At 28.1% G+C, this 23,807-nt stretch overlaps 3 protein-coding genes across 7 annotated transcripts; 2 read left to right on the forward strand and 1 right to left on the reverse strand.

Annotated features, from left to right (window-relative positions):
- The first annotated feature begins 3,219 nt into the window (after nt 1-3,219).
- On the forward strand, nt 3,220-15,124 carry LOC132944005 (neutral amino acid transporter 9-like). Its single transcript, XM_061013209.1, has 12 exons — nt 3,220-3,590; nt 3,652-3,762; nt 3,866-3,947; nt 7,610-7,650; nt 10,248-10,405; nt 10,571-10,732; nt 10,831-10,884; nt 11,202-11,378; nt 12,603-12,817; nt 12,883-12,987; nt 14,363-14,601; nt 14,690-15,124. The coding sequence occupies exons 1-12, from the start codon at nt 3,469-3,471 to the stop codon at nt 14,853-14,855; spliced, it is 1,632 nt and encodes a 543-aa protein (XP_060869192.1). The 5' UTR covers nt 3,220-3,468; the 3' UTR covers nt 14,856-15,124.
- Nucleotides 15,125-15,362: 238 nt separating this feature from the next.
- Nucleotides 15,363-18,478, reverse strand: LOC132944011 (ATP synthase subunit C lysine N-methyltransferase). Of its 4 annotated transcripts, none has more exons than XM_061013217.1 (6): nt 18,240-18,472; nt 16,933-17,036; nt 16,586-16,758; nt 16,288-16,476; nt 15,762-15,940; nt 15,363-15,632 (listed from the first exon to the last, which is right to left on the reverse strand). In XM_061013217.1, exons 2-5 carry the CDS (start codon nt 17,033-17,035, stop codon nt 15,785-15,787), a joined length of 621 nt encoding a protein of 206 aa, XP_060869200.1. In that variant the 5' UTR covers nt 17,036; nt 18,240-18,472; the 3' UTR covers nt 15,363-15,632; nt 15,762-15,784. The 4 variants fall into 4 exon arrangements, with proteins under 4 accessions (XP_060869200.1, XP_060869201.1, XP_060869203.1 ...); XM_061013218.1 differs by lacking the exon at nt 15,363-15,632 and adding an exon at nt 15,640-15,675; XM_061013220.1 differs by lacking the exon at nt 15,363-15,632 and having other exon boundaries at nt 15,640-15,940; nt 18,334-18,478.
- A 20-nt stretch (nt 18,479-18,498) lies between these two features.
- On the forward strand, nt 18,499-23,413 carry LOC132944008 (beta-ureidopropionase). Of its 2 annotated transcripts, XM_061013213.1 has the most exons (11): nt 18,499-18,624; nt 18,697-18,833; nt 18,966-19,134; nt 19,757-19,855; nt 20,869-21,023; nt 21,084-21,178; nt 21,244-21,444; nt 21,513-21,637; nt 21,708-21,900; nt 22,989-23,075; nt 23,135-23,413. In XM_061013213.1, the coding sequence occupies exons 3-11, from the start codon at nt 19,043-19,045 to the stop codon at nt 23,192-23,194; spliced, it is 1,107 nt and encodes a 368-aa protein (XP_060869196.1). In that variant the 5' UTR covers nt 18,499-18,624; nt 18,697-18,833; nt 18,966-19,042; the 3' UTR covers nt 23,195-23,413. The 2 variants fall into 2 exon arrangements, with proteins under 2 accessions (XP_060869196.1, XP_060869195.1); XM_061013212.1 differs by lacking the exon at nt 18,499-18,624 and having other exon boundaries at nt 18,635-18,833.
- The last annotated feature ends 394 nt before the right edge of the window (nt 23,414-23,807 follow it).

Consider the following 23,807-nt stretch of genomic DNA (forward strand, 5'->3'; position numbering starts at 1 on the left):
CAGCACGGACCCTGACAATTGATATTTTGAAGTAAAATATGATTAAACAGTTTTTAATCAGTTGGGCCTATGATCTATATTCTATACAACACAAGGATGAAATTCATTAATGTTGTGTTTTTTTTATGCACATATCCATATAAGAATTAAGAATCTACATTTATGAGGCAAAGTCGTGTGAAAAACAGCAATCGGAAACAGAAAGTACAAAAATAGTGATTCATTAAAACGCGATTTTTAACGTTATGACTTATGAGTATAATATGATAGGGATTCTTGTGGGATTTGTAATGAATGGGAGAGGAGCTACTAGCTACCAGGAATAGTGTTAGATGTATTATAGACGTATACTAATAGTCGTTGTTTGGTGACATGTTTTGGTTTGCAGCCGCCCGCGAATGCCTGATATATATTATTACAGAATATTATGTTACATGTAAGTATATTATATAATATATAACACTACAGTTTACAATAATACGATTTAATCTACCCCAATGGCCTATGTTGCCGCGGGTTACCCAATAAAAAAAAAAAAAAAAAAAAAAATACGATTTAATATTTATCAGCAATCGTAAAGCCCGTATAACAATATAGGATAATATACGATATACGGTCACGGATCATCTTATCAATAAGTTGTATCTTCCAAATACCAATTAGATTTATTTTAGATTTATAATCCAAAATTTCCGAATTACATAACATTATAACAATATACTGATCATATTCTGTATCCCACACATAGTGTACACATTATATATACAATCATACATTTATAATATGTAATGGCAGGACTATAATAGCCATAAACTAGGCCAAATGACTGGATAAATTCGTACATCGTATAATAGAATCACATTTACGGGTAAATTAAATTCAACCTATTTTGAGTCATATTATGCAACAATTAAAATATAAAGATTAAAATATTAAATTGATCAAGTCTATTAAAATAAAAATATATTAATAGGAAGTTGCACTAACATATTTTGTTGTCTCCGTCTTACATGACGTGCGTAACATACCAAATTTTATGCTCGACTGATCACGTTTAGCTTTGTTAGTTTAAAAATTAGAGTGAACTTACCTCTTTTAAAACTTAAAGGTATCTAGGCAAGGATTTTTATTATATTTTAATTTTGAAGCAGTCTATGAATATTTTAAGATAAACTAACTATTTTAAATTTTAAAATACTCATAACTCGTTTTAAAATTAAAATATAATAAAAAACTTATGACATTACCTATATAATAATCTTACATTTGAATTTTATAAGAGGTCAATTCGCTCTAATTTTTAAACTAACGGAGCTAAACGTAATCTGCTGAGTGTAAAACTTGGTATGTTACGCACTTGTAAGACGGAGACAACACTTAATGACGGTGAAACGTCCTCTTAAATCCATCTTCGATACAAAATGTTTTTCATTTTATCACATCTAACCTAACAATTATTTGTAATGAGCTTAGAGTCCGTTTAAAGCATGTATGTAACCTATTGATAAGTAATTGACATCAAAATACTTTTTCTAATTATTTAAGTAATATTTTATTAACATTTATAATTTAAAATACCCAATACTTTTTAAAATTAAATTATCAACTTGATTTTGAATGATAACGCTTATTATAAATACAGGTAGTGCAATTCAATTAGGGGGTACAAACTGTATTTAAAAATTAAAAACAATATGTAACCAATATAGGTAATAAACATTTACTACCTATATTTTAAATTTGTAAATTCCAATTTATTATGACTGACCGTTAATCGATATTACATATTATAATAAATATAATATACAATATACATATCATATTCATAATATACCAATTTGAGTTTTTTGTAAGATACAGTTTTCGGATTGAGTTTTATAGACTCGTGTTAACTGTAGCAGATTCAAATAAAAATTCTATACTATTCAAAATGCATAATATGTATATAAGTGTTTTTATAAATATGTATTTAACATTGTATTGAAAAATGTATGTTACCCGTGTACCCCCCTCCCCCCTCAATAAAAAATCTTAGATCCACCACTGCTCATTTACGAGCAGATTTTATTTTTAATCTGGGCTGGATAAACATTCTCTATAGACAATATCAACTCTCGTCTCCCACCCCTTAAATAAACTATAAAAATAAAGTTGTTTATATCATAGCCCATAGGTCATCTGATCAGTTTTCCATCCACACCATGTTGAATGTGTACAAGACGTCACCTTTCTCTATAATATAATGTCAAACTAGTCGCGGACCACAGTATTCGCATATAAGCACTTTGTACCACACGCGTTTATAATTACTATGTAGAACCTATTATGAGCCATGTCCTATGGCTGTGGAATCCTCCAGCAATTTTTTTATGCGCTCTAGCTACAGTAACAAAATCATTACGAAAATAACTCAAAACTTTATATATATATATATGATATTACATAAAATCTAAACTGTAACAATGGTAAGTATAATTAATTGTTATATTTCGACATTTTAATTATAAGGTAAAAATTATAAGAAGTACCTATAATAATATTAATAAGTGACAACTTCTTGAATATTATTAAAGTAGTGTTATTTATATATTTGCTCGTCACTTTTAGTTTATGCGATTCATTATTATTTTTATATTTATCGACATTTTACATCAAATATAGTAGTGAATAGTTACTAAATATTGTACGATTTGACTAAATAGGTTATGGGCTATGACTATTGGCTAATATAACATATTATGTCTGAGCACATATGCACGATGCGCCTAAATATATATTAACGGAATACCGCGATAACATGTTATTCAGCTTCAATGATCTATAAATATTGAACAGACTGATTGGCCATGAAAATCGTTCAACAATAATATCCAAGATTGCATAAAAATATGTTAGCGAATACACACTTAGTACGTAGGTGCATACCTTAAAAATAATTAGCAATTACATTTTTATCACACAAATGTAGGTATATAATAAATAGGTATACATAGTATAATTGATTATATATATTTATATGCGAATCGATATTCGCCATTCGGTGCTGACTATAACTACTGAATTAAATTTAATCTGGCCTTGTTTTCAATCTCAGTTTTTGCATAAGCATTGTTATTATCTTCTTTTTTTCAAACCACGCCTTCCTTTTTGCGCCTTTGACCAAACTGATTTATTTAAACGTTATGCATCTTTTGCCCGAAAATTATTGACGGTCTACTATACTGTAATATAGACGCGCGTGATTCCATAAAGTAGGCTACGAGAACAAGGTGAATAGGGTTTAAGGGTCATTGTTATTGATAAGATTCGAACAACATAGCACAGCAGGTAGCAGTAGTGTAAATGGAAAAATAAAAGACGAGCGAGTCTTACGAGTGCGTTAGATATGTAACCATGTGGAGTATGTGTATTGCAATTTATTATTAAAACAATTTTCCTATTTGTTTCTATTATGAACACTTGAAAGCAATGGGTCGAGTTTCTAAGAAATCGTTTAAAAGGTCCAGTAGACCCAGGGCCAAGTCTATGATTACGGATTGTGAAATCCAACCACTATTAAATTCAGAATTGAGCAGAACAAGCATAGCGTTGTAAGTCCAACATTTTTACACTATACCATAGTGTCTATAAAAAAATTCTATTTTTTTTCAGAGACAATGGATTCATATTTAAATATGATTCGGAAAACAGTGATTTAGAGAATAATAAAACACCTACTACTCAGTCAAAGGCCAATGAATTACTATATCCGTATTACTTGAGGTATGCTCGACAATCAGATACATTGTTAAATACATGTTCATGTTCTAAGTAAATATAGTAATCATTTATTAAACTGTGTAACATGAATGTAATATTTTTTCAGATCTTTTAGTTTGGACTATGATATACTAAACAGGCCAAAATTTTATCGAAAATTACAACCTTACATTCCATTAGGCGATACTGTAAGTTTACATTTTTTCATTTTTCAGTTTACAATTTCGCACAAACAACTAATGAATAGTTAAGAACTAATAGGTAAATAAAACAAAATAATAATCGTCATTAGAACTAAATGATACAATATTACTATCGTTAAGACTAATTCATCATTAATATTTTACTACAAGTATTTTAAATAATAATTACTTTAACCTAACATTTTATACTTTGTAATTATTTTTGTTGGCATTATAAATTTAAAAATTACATATAACAGTACCTACGTCTGTATTAGGCACTTAATAAATAATGAATTGATAAGATATATTATAAACTAAAATTTACGATAAGAAATATACTAATCATTAATATTTGCTACATGCGTTTTATGTAAATACGTTTATAATAAAAAATATTAAAAATAAAATAATACATTTAAAATAATTATTGGTAGGTACCTATAGCAAATAGATTAAAAATTAAAGAACGATAAAATATGTTATATTATATTATATATTTATATGTGTATAGAAAATAATTAAAACCGTTTATTTTAATTCATAAACCACAATCACACGCTATAATAATTACATTTTTCGTACATATAGAAATATTATACTACCCTACATAGTATAGTTTATAATGCTCCTATATAGTTGGGTACTTGTAATTTGTAAACAGAAATATGATATAATAAGCCTTGAAAATAATATCGTATTCCATTTTTTGTGGTTATATTTTGAACACGAATCGGTTAATTTAGAAAAAAACTAAATTTAATTTAATATTTTTTGAAAACTTTAAGTCGCATATTAATGATTTGAATATTAATATAATGTTAGTTAATCATTCTATAATTTCTACAGGAAACTAATTTAAATTTAATAAAGTGTTTTATAAGGTATGAAATTGTATACATTTATAAATATTTAAAAAAAATAACGTACAAACTATCATTATAAAACCATTGCCTTCACTCAGAATCTAAAATGTTACAAACTCAATAAACTATTTCTTTATTTAAGAATTAAAAAATAAAAATATTAACTATTAACTAAAGATGATTAAAACTAACTGATAATAAAATAATTCACGTATAATAATAACAGAATAAGTTGTTATTGGTAGATTTAAAATTTAGTTATAATAATAATACAAAAATAACAAACAATAATTGAATGGAAAATATACATGTCATAACAATGATAAAAACTCGCTTTGATGTATGTATTATGTATGTATGGACGAGTTACCGTGATGGTTTTTTAAATTCAATAGTATAAATCATTGCATATAATAATTTCAATTCTGAGCGGAGCCGGCGAGAATTGATCATGATATTTTAATATTTAATAATTTTATATACATAGGTACCATTAGTAATTTATTTTAGATTTTGAGTGGGGCCATAAACGTATGGTTTTTTTTCATCTTTTGGGGTGGCAAAAATGCTTCCTCTTCAGCTTTGGGTGTAGTTTCTGATAACAAATTTAACCTAGCAGGATTTTTTTTTTTTGGGGGGGGGGAGTAGGAGAGGGGAGTCAAAAGTAAAAGATTTCCAGTCATTTTCCAAATAATCAGGAAAAACAATTTATTTTAAGAAAAACATGGAATTTTTACGTAAAACCAGTTTATTTGATATTGTTTTATTATGGTGTACCTAACTCAAAAACAATTAACTGTATAAATACTTATAATTTTCACAAAATGTATATCTATACTAACATTTTTTGTACAAGATTGTACTTTTTGAGCTATTAATAGAAATTCAACATTTTTGATTTTTTTAATGTTTAGTTTTTTCTTTAAATGTCGGTAAAAAAATTTTTATCCGTCAAAAACTTATACAATTTAATACAAGGTTTGAAGGTTCCTCATAAGTTGTTCATATCCTACCATATTTTGAAAATATTAAAAATATATTGTCACAATATATATATTTTAATAAGCGTTCAAAGTTAGAACTTTTGGCTAAATTCTTCAAAAACGCAAAAATTTGAAAATTAATTTCTAGATAGAAATTCATGAAAAAAATTCTATTTATATCTAAGAATAAAAAAAATTAATACAAATTCCTCATAAAGTTTTCTACCTAGGTATATCAAATAATAAAAGTTTACCGTTAAATTACATACATTTTTTATGAGCTTTTGAAATGCAAATTAGCTATAATCTTCTCAATAGATTTTTATATTTTGTTATAATTCAAAAACGAAAAACCGTAACCATATAGCTTAACTATACTTGTAATAGGTACTTTCGCCAAATGTTTATATTCGCATTTTCTATGCGATAAAACATTTTCAAAATATTTTTATTCATTTTGAGCTATTTATTGACAATATAGATTTTAAATTTTTATTAGTTTTACTCAAAAAATATCGATAAAAATATTATGTTGGATTAGATTGCTTTAAAATATTATTTGAGGTTTTTAATCAGTTGTTATTATAGCATTATAAAAGTATTAATGCTTTATATGCACGATTTTATTTAATAAGTAATTTAAATTTGATCAAAATTCGTAAGATTCCCGAAAATTTGCAAAATTTTTGTTAGTTAACTTAAGTAGTTCAGAACTACTTTAAGTTCAACAATATTTTTTCTTTTAATGATCGCTATATTTTTGTATCATAGGAATGGGGCCATTGAAGGGCAGACTGGGGGACAGAATATCCAATATAAAATTAAAAAGTTTGTAACACCATAAATGTAAGTCAAATTACGCAAATGGTAGAGAAAATTTTAATATTTTGTGAAAATGTCAAGTATCTACAGTAAATTTTTTTTTGATTTACAAAAAAACTGCTTAAATATTCCCGTTTTTCCTAATCATGTTGAATAGTAGGCACTGTACTCCCTCCATCCAATTACAAACTTAATCCAAATTCATTTTAGAAACGACAAATCACCCTTCAAGTTGAAGATTGGCTATTTTTTTTGATTCAAAAGGTTATGATGGGTATAAAAATAAAATATATTATAAACAAAAAAAAAAAAATACACAAAATTCAATAGTTGTAAAACCAATAGGTATATTCATCGCTCCGATCAAAATTTAAAATAATTTATTAATATATAATCAAAATTATTTAAATATGGACTCTACTCATGACTAATATATTATGATCATTTATAAATACAGTAGTCACTCGATAATTCAAAATTCAGGGGATCGAGATAAAAATTCGATTTATAGAGGTTTTCGATTTACCGAGTGTTTGAATAGATTGTACATACTCTTTATATGTATATTGTATATACATATGAACTTACATATAATCGCGTTTAAGGAAATTCAAATTATAGAGGTTCGTGGAAAAAAATTCGAATTGTAGAGGGTGTCCCACCGACAGACATTTCGAATTATCGAGGGGACCGGAATATATGTATTTTCTTATTATTATAGAGGTTTTCTCGGGGGACTCATCGTTTAGTTCAATTTATGGAGTTTTTCGAATTATCGAGGTTCGAATTATCGAGTGACTACTGTATATAACTTTGTATAAATCTCCAATACTCTGGTCAATGAATAGGTACATTATAATTTTAAAGTTTCAATCTAAATAGGTTAAATTTCTTATTTTAGTAAATATTTTCACAAAATTATTATATAGGTACATTTTTACAATATCACATTGTATGACTTATTAAATTAACAACAATATGTTTAAATATTTTATAGATTACCAATGAGCCATACACCCAAAATAGTATAATTACCATGTAAGTATTTTATTTTTAAATATTAAATTATATTATCATTCATTAAGTATTATAAGTGTTGGGTAATTAGGTACTTATTTAACTAGTATAATATATTTTATGTAAATCAATAAGTCTGAAGTCATAGTTCAAATAACATCGTAAATAGTAGGTATGATACAAATTGTGTAAAGTAAAAATATATAATAGTTTTTTTTAATTAATTTTTACGGTCGTTCGTTGTATTTCATAAGATATTATAATAACGAGGTGAATACGTTTTAAAATCGATAAAACGATTCCAAACTTACTATTACCCAACAAATATATATAGGTATTTATAAAAAATACTGTTGTTGCTTGTAAGTTGTAGCAAAGTCACGATATTTTCTAAAAGAGTCAAAAACAATTGTCTACTATAATAGGTATACATATCAACAATAATTATAATAAGCTACCAGCTTTCGCATATAATTCTGTCTACGTTGAACCGTTGATTGAATTCGATAACTAAAGGTTTAAATGTGTACAATAAACGAAAGGTTGGGATTTTCAAGGTTGAAAAACTAAAATTCGAACAATGTATAATCAATATTTTTAAATACTACTTAAAATGTAGGTAATAACCTTTATATAAATATATTAAATATTTACGGATATCCGCTGTGACTATTGCGACACGTGGCAACATGCAATGATGAGTTCGTCTATAATATTCACCAACACGTCATAATACCATTGAGTCTTACTAGTCTTATAGTATATTTGAGTCCTATGTCCGTGTCGTGTATAGAAACCGCGCGGGTAAAATCGGGTTAAGAATAAAATTCAGAGTATTTTAAAACTCATGTAAGATACGTCGATATATGATTATGCATCATGCACGCACGCACTTTTCCTAACATATTATTATATTTTATAATATTATATTATTCACAGTTCATATTATATTAGATTACATACTAATTATTATTATAGTATTAAATACACACGTCTACTGACTACTCTACATCAGCTAATATATATGCGCGTGTGCATTACCTTACTATTCGGTGCAGTCTGACGTCTGCTGTTGCAGTGTCATCCCCGCTGAGGTTGTGGATAAGCGAACGACCGTGCCGTATATATTTTAGAGATAGAGGCCCATCAAGCGAGACAGTGAGGGATATCGTTTAAAATGTATACACTGATCGAGATAGTCTATATAATATTTTTTACTGTGGTCGGAGAGTGACGGACGTCGTAAACGAGCATGTCTTGTATATTATATATTTATATAAATATATGTATAAATATATAATAGTGACCGCCGACCGGCCGGCCGGCCGGCTCTCGATGAATGGGGGTAAAGCCGCGGTGCGACGTCGGCAGCGGAATGCGCGCGGTTCCCCGAGACTAACGTAGACAGCGGCGGCGGCAAAAGGGGTTTATTGATCTGCCAAACTAACCCTGGAGAGTCTGGGGTCGTTGCACCTCACGCACGCCGGGTCTACCGACGTAGGGTTCAACAACCCGTAAAATATACCAACGGGTGCAGGGTTTCCTTATATATATATATATATTATAATAATAATTGCTTAATGAATAATGAGTAATATAGGGCACTCAAATTTTCAAAATAAAAATTCACAAATATTTTCAGCTAAGTTTGGTCGCGAGTTATAAAAGATGATTATTGTGATATTGTGAAAATCACTGTGCACACCTAAGGTCAGTGCCATATTTACATTACGATTATGAGCAATAGAGGGTTGAAAGGATAGAATGGATTAAAACGATTATTATTCATTCATAGAGAACTATAATGCCGTATAAATTTAATGAAAGTTATTAGAATTCTAATTTTATAATTTTCGAATTTTTGGTTTTAAAAACACCATAATATTTTTTTTTATATCATATGGATAATTACTTCAGTTAATTCAATATCCGTTCAATAACTCGGTATATATGTATATATAGATATGTACGCGCAATTCACCTACCTATCTACTTACGTTATTAAACATTTTTTTATGTTGACTGTTAACTTTTTTTATTATTATTACTAACACTTAATATATATATATATTGGATTAAAAACGCCAAACGGAAGTTACAATGTGGTTAACAAACATAATATAGGACATAGGTACAGTAAGATCCATAATATAAAAATACGAAAATGTAGGTTGTTTATGGAGTTTATGGGTTCTGAACATACGGTGATAGGGGTTATTGCCGTACGAAATGCCAAATGGTCTGATTTGGGATATAAAAACAAACTGATTTCGGGAAATATAAAAAGGCACTCTAAAAGAGATTCTTCCAAGAAGATCTGAAGGATTCAAAACCATTTGAAAGGGAATTAATTAACTGTTGATCAGCTTCAATGCCTCGTCAGGAAAGAGCTTGAATATGTCACATATTATATGTGACTCCTCGGATATTTGACCTTTGCATAGATTAATTTTGAAATAATGTCGTCGCACCACGCCGTGACAAATCTCAAAAAATTACCGCCGCATTAAATGACGATTAATCAACCTGTTTATCATCCTTATTTATTTGACCGATATAGATTGACCACTGATCTGCAGACTAAAGGTAGTATAAATAATGTAATATTTTGATTTTAGTTTCGCAATATGGAACACAATAATGGGAACATCCCTATTGGCAATGCCTTGGAGCGTGGAACGTGCAGGACTAGTGATGGGGTTAATACTAATGTTCGTCATAGCTGCACTATGCTTATACACGTCAAATCGCATTCTTAGAGTGCAAGTACTTCACGGTAAATATATTTCAAAAACTATGATTAATGATTAATGGCCCATGAATAAAATTGACAATAAGTGAAAAAGGTTGATAAATATTACCAATGTAAAAATCGATTGAGCGATAAAATAAGAAAAAATTACATTTTCTTATATTGTGATATTCATTTATTTTTTTTAAGGAAATGATACCGGAGAAGTAGCACAATTGAGCAAAAAATTGCTGGGCCCTTGGGCCGAAGTCATAGCGAAATTATTCTCGTTCATCATTTTACTAGGTGCCAACATAGTATACTGGATATTGATGTCGAATTTTTTATATTATTCTGTCGGATATATTCACGGTAAGACAAAATTGTAATTTTTCCAGAAAAAATTATAATATTATTGTGACCGATTGATATACCTATATTTATAAAATAAACTTTTGGCGCGGCTGCAGATTTGCTCTTTGCGGACGAAAACACCGGGGCGTTTGAGTTCAACACTACTAACCGTAAGTCGGGGTATTACAATTTAAATCCATTATGCTTCAAAATAAATTGTATTTGACTAATTTTGACATAATATCGTCTGAGTTGTATGTGAACTTTATAAGTTTTGACGTAGGTACTTACGTATGCACATAGTGGCAACATTTCAATGAAAAAACTGGGGCGATGAACCTCCTTATTTTTCAGTCAGTCCACAAATAGCATACATTATGAGGGTGCTAAATTAAAAAGCAGAGGTGCTAATCACACCCCCCCCCCAAAAAAAAATAAAAAAATTGCGTATTACACTATGTAAATTATTGCAATTATTTCGTTTCAGTAATATGCCCAAACAGTGCGAACTTCATAAATGCTACGTCCAACACGACCAGGCAGTGGACATTGTACGAACGAATTTGGGATCTCAATACGACGGTACCGATATTTCTCGTCGTGATTGTTGCCCCGCTGTTGAACTTCAGATCGGCTACGTTTTTCACGAAGTTTAATTCTTTGGGTAAATTAATGGGCATTCGACTACACGCGTGGTGTAGCTTTAAAGCAGTAGCATTTGTCCTGCCAAGTCGATGATTTATATTTATATATATTTTTTTTATGGTTCGTTTTCTTTGATTTTGATTGGGCACATAATTACTGAATAATATTGTAGATGGACACAGTTATTCATTTAGTTTTTGTAAGTATTTTCACTCAAAAATATTTTTAATTTATTCAGTTTATCGGAGCAAATTTTCTGGTAGGTAATTAAAAGAATGTTATTATTATTTATCATAATATACAGTTAATAATTTTCAAATCTTAAATACAATTTCAAAAGAGAAATTTAGTAGATAATTAGTATGTATAATGGTAACAAATAGTTTAAAAACTTTTAAAAAAAATGTTATAAATATAATATTTATTGACAGGGACAAACACGATAGAAAACCTTTTTATCACTGTAAAAAGGATGATTCACACAATGCGTACTTACCTCTTTTTTCTTCAATAATGCAGTTATTCAAAATCTGATTTTTGATATTTTTACACATTGGGTACGGGGCGCCTATCGTTTATTCAAATTCTTGAATTGTTTGTTCTATTTAGGGAAGATCCTGTGAAGACTAAAAATTCTGTTTTTCAAATGACAAAACACTTTTCTACTGTAAATTATTTAGCGGACATTTTTGCTGAAAATGTTGTATCAAATTCGAAATTCGAACAAGTGGTTTACGAAGTATTTAAATTTGTATTTTAAATACAACAGGCTCATGATAATTGGTATGGAATATGTGAAAGGCTATAGCAGTATAGCTATTTGAAAATCGTAGTACCTAATTGATATTAATCTGTTAATATTTATAGTTTGTAAAAATGGTCCAAGTATAGTAAATATTAGATCCAATGTTACATTTATTTTATGTTTTTTTAACCTAACCTAGGTAACCTTGAAAAGGTACCTCTGTCCTCTACATAAAAATGTTCAAACTCAATAAATAATTTACATTAAAAAGGGGGGTTTTATTTGAAAAACAGAAGTTTCTATCACGACTGGATATAGCTTGCAAAGTACAAACAATTTCAAGAATTTGATAATATGGACTTTAAGTGTATTTAAAAGTTTTAAAAATTAGAATATGAATAAATTCTTTATTAAAGGAAAAAAATGGAAGTGAGCATGCTTGGTGAATCATTCTGTACATCCACATAAAACTTAAATACATTAAAATTGATTTTCTAGGAACTCTGGCTGTTCTGTATCTATTCATATTTGTCCTAATAAAATCTTATAGTTGGGGAATAAATATGTCTGCTCCAACGCTAGAAGGATTAACAGATTATTCTGAATTTTATAAAAACACATTTCCTGCAACATCTGGAATGCTTACGTTATCGATGTTCATACATAATATTATTATTACAATAATGAGAAACAATGAAAATCAAAAACATAACGCAAGTAACTATATTATTATTTTAAAATCAAATACTAATTGTGAAATTTTGTTCAATACATTTAGGGTCGTGATCTATCGATAGCATTCACTCTTGTTCTCCTAACGTATTTATTGATTGGAATTACTTTCTATGTGTGTTTTCCATTAGCTAAATCTTGCATCGAGGATGTAAGTATATTATAACAACTACTAATATTCTACAAACTGTTTTCTAATGAACACTCTGGGGCCAAAGTACAGAGTTCGCCAAAAGTCAATAATATGATTTATGAACTATAACTCTATTATAGATAATAAAATACAATGTACATAATATAGTACATACTACACAAACTAGAATAAGAAATAAGAATATACATTTTAAAATCCAAATCCTATCAAATCATTTCATTACCTACTTGATAAAGAAATTATATACTAACCTAACCTAATCTAAATGTCAATATAAAATAAAAAATGCATATTACCAACCCATTCATCTCTGTAAAATACAATTATTATAAGTTTTTTTTTTAAATTTAGAACAGTTGAAATATTGGCATTTTTATTTCTATTAGTTAAATAACATTTTTGTACATGAACAGATTTAATTCTTTATATCAAACACTTCATTAATCATTGCTATATGTTATTAAGTGGACTTCATACCTACACGTGTTGTCATTTATCTCCAGCTTCACAAAGCAAATTACAACATAGAGCATAGCAAATCTAAGTCAAAAGAATCAATTTTGTGTTGTTACCATTAATATTAGAGTGAATCTCTATTTGTACGTTGGTTTTTTACAATATTTTAATTTTTAACGGTGTTTTGAGCATTTTTACATACTGATAACTTGCATAATAATTGAAATATCATACAAAATGTCGTACACATGCAGAAAATATTCTTATACCACTTATATAGTTATACCTACCTTTAAGTCTTATGATAGGTTAATTTGCTCTAATATTAAAGCCTGACAACACAAAACTAGTTCTGCTGATTTCAAATTTGATATGTTATACCAAGTGTACAGTTGTATGTTTGTAAGACAGAGATAACACATTTGACTTCCTCTTAATGTTAACTATTATAACTACTAACAATAAGCTAAGAAAAACATTGGACAAAAAATGTTGAATACTATGTCATTAAAACAAAACACAAATCATTAAATCAAGCCTCAGTTTTAAAAATAATTATTTTGACCTTTACAAATTTTTAAATTGTGGCCTGGTGTGGTGCAGTCACAAATGTGTTCTGAGCGCCAGGACCAGCCGGGCTTAGCAAAAAAAAAAAATGTTTAATTCATAAATAATCAAGGCTGCATAAAATATTAAAGTCTAGTACAGTCTTAAAAACTATTTTCTCTATGCGACTAATGGTTTTTATTTTTACCATCAATATTTGTATAAATAAGTCATAGTCAGTTGAGTTAATACATTATGGTACTTGAAAGTTGAGCCACATATTATTATTAATTATTATGTTTTAAATCTTTTATTATATGTACATAATAACAGTAATAAGTCAGTTGCTGATAACTTTTGTTTTTTTCAGAACTTTTTAAACAACTTTCCTAGAACAGATGTCTTTAGCATTATTGCTAGAGTTTTTCTATTCTTTCAATTATTGACTGTATACCCTTTGATATCATATATGCTACGAGTACAAGTGTTTGCAGCTCTTGAGCTATCAATATACCCAAGTGTTTTACACGTTATTGCACTTAATTGTTTTGTCATTTTCATATGCATATTATTTGCAATCTTCATGCCACATATAGGAACAGTAATACGGTAAGAAAATCTTTAATTTTTTTTGTTTGTGTAACTATGTTTTATTAATTAAACTGTACATAAAAATATATTACTGTATTTTCTTTAGATTTAGTGGAGCAATTTGTGGATTTGTCTACATATATACATTACCAACAATGTTACATTTGGCATCTCAGAGAAGAAGAAATCTTTTAACATTTGGATCAGTCATTTTTCACGTTTCAATATCATTAGTTGGACTAGCTAATTTAATTGCTCAATTTTTTGTTTAAATAATAACGTTAAATTTTGATAAAGCAAAACCTGTAACATATTATTGACATTAATATACCCAATTTATTTTCATATTCATTTATTGGTTGTCTTTAGCTTTTCATCAAAAGGCATTTTTTTTTTTTTTTACTGTGATCTCTTAACGATAAGAGTGTGATATCCATTGACATTTCATTATGTATTTTTTTAACTTAAATTATTTATTTAAACTATTATTTATTATACACTACCTTGTTATATAATAGAAAATAAAAATACATTTACTTGATCCCATTTGTATTTTGTTTCAAATGTTCAGGTACTCGTACTCAAATTATGTATTAAAATTGTATATATTATTAATTGTCCGGATAATTACCTAATAGGAACCACCTGTAGTACTACAGTATTACCTACTATACTCTGCGCCACGAGAGAAGGAACTAAATTTCACAAAGTGGGGGAATGCCTTCGGGTTGGTTCCTTCTCTCATGGCGCAGAGTATACACACATAATACAACTGAGTATGAACTATTAGTGAAATATATATTGACTGAAAAATAAAAACTAATAATTAATTAATTATCAATATAACAAGTATAGAATATTAACATTTTTTTAAATACAATCAGAGTACCTGAGTTATTCAACCCTTAAATTTAATCTCCACTGTTGTAATATAAATCAACTTCAATTAGTCCACTTCCATTTTTTGAAATATAACTGTTATTGATTCACAATTTCATTTATTTCCTCATTATTAAATTTTAATTGAAAATTCAATAACTATTTTTGTTCTAAATATTTGTTTACAAATTATTCATTTTATTTGTTATTTAACTATACATAGACAATTACATGTCAGTTTTCCAGCTACATAATATACATTTTTATACTAAAATAAATTACATAGATAATATGGTTACCTATAAAAACATGTTCTGGTGGATTATGGTTTGGTCTTAGATATTCTGTAAGCCCAAACTCTGTCAATTCCTGTGCCAATGACTAAATAAGGTTCCAAATTTGGGAGCGGAAAGCGACAAGCAACTATTACTGTTCCTTCAGACAATTCCTCGGAGAACTTTTTTTCAAGATCCAACATCTGAAAAAAGAATGTGTATTTATAATAAATAGACCTTTAGGTATATAGTTAAATTAAGGTCTTAAATCTTAAGTATGTGGTTATGGACATTGATTATACACACTACTACATACATATACTATACACAGTATTACCACAGAATATATTCTGTGGTATTACAGTTTTACATTATCAATACTTAAAATTATGTTAAATGGACAATCTAAAAATTAAAATTAAAGCACATTTAAAATATAGTGTTTAAAAATACAATTTATAATCTAATACTGGGTTGCATAAAAATGTGTTACAAATATATTATTATATGGATATATATATTCATAGAAAATTAATAAATTATTACTAACCATTTCTTCAACACCAAATATTACAACATTTGTGAAAGGTCCTAAGTGATATTTCCACAAATCTGTTCGAATAAATTTTGGAGAAGGCTGAATTTTAGATTTCATGGCGACCAAACGTGAATACATCACTAACCAAAAATTCAACTCTACACCAACTGATTCAAATCCTGCTTTTGCCGTATTCATAACCTATGTAAGATATTATTTTAAAAATTAAAACACTTACAAATGATATTATAGCCATTAGTCATAGTGTCATACAAAACTGTAAATGTATAAAACATATTTATTTACATACTATTCTTCCATCGCCACTGCCTAAGTCCACTAATTTCCCTTTTCGTCCTTTGATTACATTCAGAACGTTTTGGACTTGCAAGTTGGTTGCTGGGACATATGGTAAACATACTTTCCTTAAAGCTGGAGATATGAACGGATAACAAATTACGCTCAATGCAATGGAAATACCACCTACGATAACCAATAACAATAGTCTAAATTATAAAATTTTTAGGATAATGAATACTTGTATGTATCGTTTGAAAATATAAGCCTAACAAATTTAAATTGTTTGGCACACTATAAGATCGACAAAAAACTTCATGGAATGTTGTAGGGAATTAAGAGATATATATCCATACATACCAGTTAATCCCACGAAAAACAATCCTTTAAGGCTTCTATTACTATTAACTGACTGCACATTTTCAAATGATTGATTTATGTCAATAGGAAAATCACTGGACATACTGAAAAAAAAGGCAACATGTTAATAAAAATGAATGATAGCTGTAAAGAATACAAAATGAAAATAAATAAGAACAAGACAAAAATATTAATATGCAGCAAGCAGGAATTGCTTTCGAACATAACGATTGAAAATGAGAAGCTGGAAACTGTTCAATGTTTTACATATTTAGGAAGCAAAATAACACATGATGGAAGAAGCGAAATGGACATAAAGAGCAGAATAGCACAAGCAAAACAGGCATTTTACAAAAAGAAGCACCTATTAACGGCAAACACTGTTAGCTTAAACACCAGGAAAAATCTTATAAAGAGTTTTGTATGGAGTATAGCCCTCTATGGGGCAGAAACATGGACGATACTAAAAGCGGAAAGAAAAAAGATTGAAGCATTTGAAACATGGTGTTGGAGAAGAGCACTGAAAATTTCTTGGACAGAGAAAGTTAAAAATGAGGAAGTATACCTAAGAATGAATGAACAAAAAGCAATATGGAATACAATCAGAGAAAGGAGGAAAAAATGGATCGGACATATTATAAGAAATAATGAATGGATAACGACAATAATAGAAGGAAAAATAGAAGGAAAAGCTGGAAGAGGTAGACCAAGAACACCATTTATGAAACAGATCATAGACGATATAGAGAAAACCAACTATAAAGAACTAAAAGTAGCTGTAATGGATAGGGATAAGTGGAGAGCCATCAAAGTCATTTAACCAATCTAAGGATTGAAAAAAAAAAAAAAAAAAAAAAACTGAAAAAAAACATTTCATGTGAGTACTAATTTTGTGGATGACTAAATGTTTAAAAATTTAAATTGCTCTACTCAATACTCAACTATTAATACCTTATTAGTTATTAGTTATTACCATAATTTGGTATTTGCCACAAAATAAATACACGCCTTTCTTACAAACATTTAGGTAGATAATTTTATGATATTTATATTATTAGGTATTGTAACGTGATAATCGTTACAGTATTCTCATGAACTAAGATAAATTGTAGATAATAATTATCTTAGTTTATGGGTATTCTTCATATATTTTTTTTTTTTTTAAACAAACAAAAATACATTCTATATCGAATACCTATCTATTACATATGTGGACATGGATGATATAACCTGATGATTGATGTACATATTTCACTTATCTCAATACGTTTTTTTTTTCTAATACCGATACAATCAAGATTACTTACTTAAGTGTTTTGGGGTATTTTAACAATTAGTTAAAGATTATTAATTATTTTTACATAACTATAGTAAACGTATCAAGTAACACAGTATATTTACAATTTACTGACTTATTCTCGACTCTCAAGTCTTGAAATCCAGAATTAGAATTAATAACTTATAGTAACTACAAATATAGGTATTATGTACTCATAATTATTTTTTAATTTTTATACCAATAAAAAAGAAATAATGCAAGTGTTGTTACTTGTTAAATGATAACCGTTTGAAAACTGTAATCACAAATCACGTGCTCGTGTAGAAGTCGTGTGCATTTTTTTCTTATCTAAAATCGTAAATCACTCATAGTTGTATACAAATTGGGCGGAGTTCGGATCGTATAAAAAACAAGTAGGTAGATACTAGATAGTTTGTAAAGTATTATTAATTATTAATTAATTATTAAATAATAATATCATAAAGATAATATGAAATATGGATTATGAAGTACGAAATCGAAAAACGTCAGTAGTCGTCTTATAGAACATCAGGCTGAAGCATAAATTATAGCTCGATTTTATTTTTATTTTTATTCATCACCCAACAACTGTCTTATAAACGTAAGTAGATGCATCCACACTAATATTGAACACCTATAATAATATGATATAGACATAGATACATAATATTATAGGTACCACTCAATGTATAACTTTTGTCTTAAGTAATGGATGTATAAATTATTTTATTAGTGTACAAGTGTAACACTACTCAAGGTGTCACCACCGAGACGTTCTTTATATATTTTGACTGTCCACTACGACTGAAAATGTTTCAAAATATTGATACTTGTTTGGAGAAATATATTCCACAGGAAGAATTAAATCATGTGCAGAGGATCTTGTATGGAAAAAAATTAGAGTGAGTTTATTTTATCAACTGTGAAATAATTGTGATTTGATGATTAAACCTCTAACCTACAGGCTACAGGGTGTTAATTATTTTTGTAATGACTAATATGCAAAGAAAAAGAGAACAGATAACTTGATTTTTTAAAAAAATACCCTTTGAATTAATTTCATAATTTGATATTTTACTCTGATTTTGAAAAGTGAAAACTTTTAGAAAACTTCTAGTATTTGCAATAGTTTTTTTTTAACATTATTTTGTATTAAATACAGAAGTAAATAGATAATTTCTTTAAAAAAATATAATATAATAGTTCAGTTAAAAATTAAATGTTGAATTTTTTTCAGATGATTTATAATTAGATACTTACGTTATATTATTTTCAATAATTGCTCAAGAAATATGTTTCCATTCAGAGATATTTTTAGAAAAGGGATAATTTATATTTACAAAGAGGTTTATTCATCTTATTTTTTTATTATATATCCTAGAAGATAACAATATAGTATAATATACAAAAACCAAATTGTATTATAGTTAAATATTAATATTAATTTATGTGATATAGTTTTAATCTAAAATAATAATAATTAAAGCAAACAAAGATTTTAACATTAAATTGTACACTTTTCAGGGAACTTAAACTGCCAGAGTCATGCATAAATAATGTAGATAATGTGGAAGTTAAAGGTTTCAAATTTGATAGTTTGACTGAAGAGTTACGAGAAAAGCGGTATTATAAATGTTTTTATTAAAAATGTGGTGTGATTCTAAATTATTAAATATGAGATGTGGCAATTAGGTAGCTCTTGGCTGTGCAGTAGGTGTTGGGCATACTTCACTGTTGAGTAGGTCACTGCTATGTTAGACTGTAATGAATTTGTTAAATTTGAATTCTATAATAAATCACTTTATATGAAAAAACAATTCTGAGCAGTGATCTCCAGTTAGCCTATATTACTAAATATATTTTTATTGCTATTATAGCAATGTATTTTAATATTAGTAATACAGTATAAATAGGCAATAACTTAAAATTAATATAAATATTCTGAAAATTTCATTGTATATAGTAAATTGTAATAATATATATGTAAAAGTTTCAAATCTCCACAAATATTCTTGGATTGCAACAAAATATATTGTTTTTGTTTAAAAATCGAATATCATTAAATTTAAACTTAAAATGTCAATGAAAAAAATGAATTGTGCAATTATATTTTTTAGAATTTTGGATCTCAGTAATAGCCTTGTATTCAATTTTCTAGTTTTAAGACAGAACAAGCATTTTGTTATTGACATTTATAGTAAATAATATACATTTAACCAGCTCCCAGCGTTAACATATGGCAACAAAACTATGATTAAAAAAAAAATAATAATTTGGGTGCTAATGGGTTAAGTTTATCAATATATTAAAGTCATAATAATTATAAAATTACAAGTAAATAAGGAAATCAATTTTGTCAAAAAACGAGTTTGGTGTAAAATTCCTGTTTTTTCATAATTCCATTTGGTTTTTCCCAATTATTAAGAAAAGTGCTGTGAATTTTGTATTTTTAACCCCTTAAAGTACCATTTAGGTTCACTTTCCTCCTAGAAAATTTAAGAACTTTTATTGCTCCAAAAACGACTCAAAAATAAAATAAGAATAAAAATCACAACATTGTAAAATCAATTTATCGCTCCGACTCTAAAATGTCATCTTTGTAAAGTAAATATTTTAAGAACTATGAATTTTATAAGGATTGTAAGAGTTGGAGTTATTCAAAATCAAATTGTTCTTCCAACAACAGCTCCTTTAGTTGAACAACGTAACGCAATTTATCAAAAGATAGGCAAGATAATATCACTTGCGGCTGAAGCTAACGTGAATGTGTTATGTCTTCAAGAAGCCTGGCGTAAGACAGCCTATGAAAAATTCATACATGTATATTTATTAATAAAATATAAATTTTTAGCAATGCCCTTTGTGTTTTGTACAAGAGAAAAATTTCCATGGTGCGAGTTTGCTGAATCAGTTGAAACGGGGCCGACAACTTTATTTCTAAAAGACGTGGGTAAAGCATAACATAATAACTCGTGCATTTAAAATCAACTAAGCCATATATTATTCAACAGATCTGCAAACAATACAATATGGTTATCATATCACCAATTTTGGAACGTGATGAACAAGAAGTGATATGGAATACAGCTGTAGTCATAGATAACTTTGGCAAAGTAATTGGAAAACATAGAAAGAACCATATACCTCGAGTGGGTGATTTTAACGAGTCTACTTACTACATGGAAGGAAACACGGGACATCCTGTTTTTGAGGTATATAATTTCTAAAATTAGCCTATAAAATAAAAACAACAAAAACGCCCAATAGTAGATTAATTTAGACAGCTTTTGGTCGAATTGCAATCAATATTTGTTATGGACGCCACCATCCACTGAATTGGTTGATGTTTGGGTTAAATGGGGCTGAAATTGTTTTCAACCCTTCAGCTACAATTGATGGTCTAAGGTAAATATGAATACAATACTTAATATAAAAAAAATTCAAATGTATTACATTTTAATGTTACATATTGTAGTGAGACACTTTGGGGAATTGAGGCTAGAACAGCTGCAGTTGCCAATAGTTATTTTTCTTGTGCCATCAACAGAGTGGGTACAGAAACTTTCCCGTCTGAGTTCACTAGCGGTGATGGTAAACCAGCACATAAAAATTTTGGCCATTTTTATGGATCGAGCTATATTACAGCTCCTGACGGTTCAAGAACTCCTGTAAGACATTTAATTATTTATTTGAGAATCTACTAAAATGATAAAAAAAAAACAACCCAAATTAACAATAAAATTGAATTGTTTTAACAAATTAGATTTTATTATTATTAAGGTTTTTAACTTTTTTAACAATCTTCAACATAAACAAAATTTATTATCTAGCTTAATGCTTAAATGTATTTTGTATTTGTTGATTGAAACGACCTCAAGGTCTTTGTCAATGCTTATCAGAAGTGGGTAGTAGGGAGATCATGTGATCTATTTATCTATGTATATATCACTATATGTATGATACATACCCCTTCGCTAAGAGGAGACATGTGTGGTTTTCACTCCCAGTAAAGTGTGACCAAAAATTGGTGATCACGTAGAACCACACAATTTTTTTGCACTCTGTTATGAATCGAACCGATGACTGTGTTAGTCGTAGTCAACTGTGTGACTACTACTCCAGCCCCTAAATATAGATATAAAATGTATTATTAATTATAATAAAGATTATGAAATAGCACACTCATAATTGCTTAGTTTTTTTTTTATATCAAACAAATTTGTTATTTTTGGTTTAATATTATTACTATTTCTTTACTGATGGAAAAAACTTAATAATTTACAAAACACTATATAAATATATAGAATGTGTAATATATACAAATTATAATGAAAACTATAGCTATACTCTATTTCTCGTAAGTGACCCACTTTTTTTTGCGCACGCAGTGTATGGTGAATATGTTGTGACAATATAGTACGTATACACCGTCGTGTTTCACGACGTGAAACTGTAGAACTACAGTGTATTATATTGTCAATGTTTTCACCATACTCTGCGTGGGCAAAAAAAAAGTGGGTCAACTTACGGGAAATAGAGTTTAGTGAGTACAAACAATATTATAATTCACTTTCCGTAAATAAAGCAGTAGTTCCCAATTGGTGGTCCTCAGACCCCAGGTGTCCGTGTTTTGATATTAGGGGTCCACTGTTGTGTAATACTTAGTGATTTTTCGTTTTATTTTATTTTAATGAAATTATTAAATTTGTAGTCGTTTGAAATTCCAGTTTATTATATTTTATATTGTACTTTTTAGGGCCTTTCTAGGACTCGTGATGGATTGTTAATTTCAGAAATAGACTTGAATCTTTGTAGACAAGTGAAGGATCATTGGGGTTTCCAAGTATTATTATTTTTAAACTGTTTTTTGTAACATACATTTTAATTTTTTTTTTTTTTCAGATGACTCGAAGACTAGATTTATATGCAGATTCTTTGGCAGACATTGTAAACTCTAAGTAATTGTTTTCACATCAAAAAAGAATAGCAATACACAATTAATTGTAAATCTAAAACAATATTCTATATCACATTGTCATACATTTTTAGTTTGTCAATTTAGTTTATAACACATTGTCATTTTTGTTTTGAATATTTTTAGCATACTAAATATTATAATATATAACACTTATTTTTGAATATATATGGGCACCGTGTGATGTAATTACAATTTTAAAACAAGTAGTAACTGTTGTTTTGTGTTCCAATAACACCATGGACTGCCATCAGCACAAGTGTTGGTTGAACCACAGAATATTCTATGGTTCAACACTGCTGTTGATGATTTAGTGTTAACAAATCATGACTAAATATCTTCCCTTAATTTGTTTTTAAACCAACTTGATCTATTATAATACGTGGCTTTTAGAATTTGAAGAATTAAATTTTTTTTATATATTACCATAGAATCACTTGTCCATAACTAGTATAGTTAATATAGTTAATAGTATGCTCTAATGACCCACTGTACATAATAAAGAATAGTGGTCTGTCGGCTTGCTTTAGATATTCACGTTTTATTGATGATTGAGATAAAGGATTCAAAATAAAGAATAACATTTTCATTTTTAACTTG

The sequence above is a fragment of the Metopolophium dirhodum genome, chromosome 4 (assembly GCF_019925205.1).
Source record: "Metopolophium dirhodum isolate CAU chromosome 4, ASM1992520v1, whole genome shotgun sequence".
In the NCBI taxonomy this organism is placed as follows: Eukaryota; Metazoa; Arthropoda; class Insecta; order Hemiptera; family Aphididae; genus Metopolophium; species Metopolophium dirhodum.

Coding starts and splice junctions, on each gene's coding strand:
- LOC132944011 (XM_061013217.1), bottom strand. CDS start 17,035: ATGTCCAGTGATTTTCCTATTGACATAAATCAATCATTTGAAAATGTG. Junction 16,477..16,585: donor GCAGTGGCGATGGAAGAATA/GTATGTAAATAA, acceptor TATCTTACATAG/GTTATGAATACGGCAAAAGC. Junction 15,941..16,287: donor TATTTGGTGTTGAAGAAATG/GTTAGTAATAAT, acceptor TTCTTTTTTCAG/ATGTTGGATCTTGAAAAAAA.
- LOC132944008 (XM_061013213.1), top strand. CDS start 19,043: ATGTTTCAAAATATTGATACTTGTTTGGAGAAATATATTCCACAGGAA. Junction 21,179..21,243: donor CAACTTTATTTCTAAAAGAC/GTGGGTAAAGCA, acceptor ATTATTCAACAG/ATCTGCAAACAATACAATAT. Junction 21,901..22,988: donor CTGACGGTTCAAGAACTCCT/GTAAGACATTTA, acceptor TGTACTTTTTAG/GGCCTTTCTAGGACTCGTGA.
- LOC132944005 (XM_061013209.1), top strand. CDS start 3,469: ATGGGTCGAGTTTCTAAGAAATCGTTTAAAAGGTCCAGTAGACCCAGG. Junction 7,651..10,247: donor CAAAATAGTATAATTACCAT/GTAAGTATTTTA, acceptor TTTTGATTTTAG/TTTCGCAATATGGAACACAA. Junction 12,818..12,882: donor ATGAAAATCAAAAACATAAC/GCAAGTAACTAT, acceptor CAATACATTTAG/GGTCGTGATCTATCGATAGC.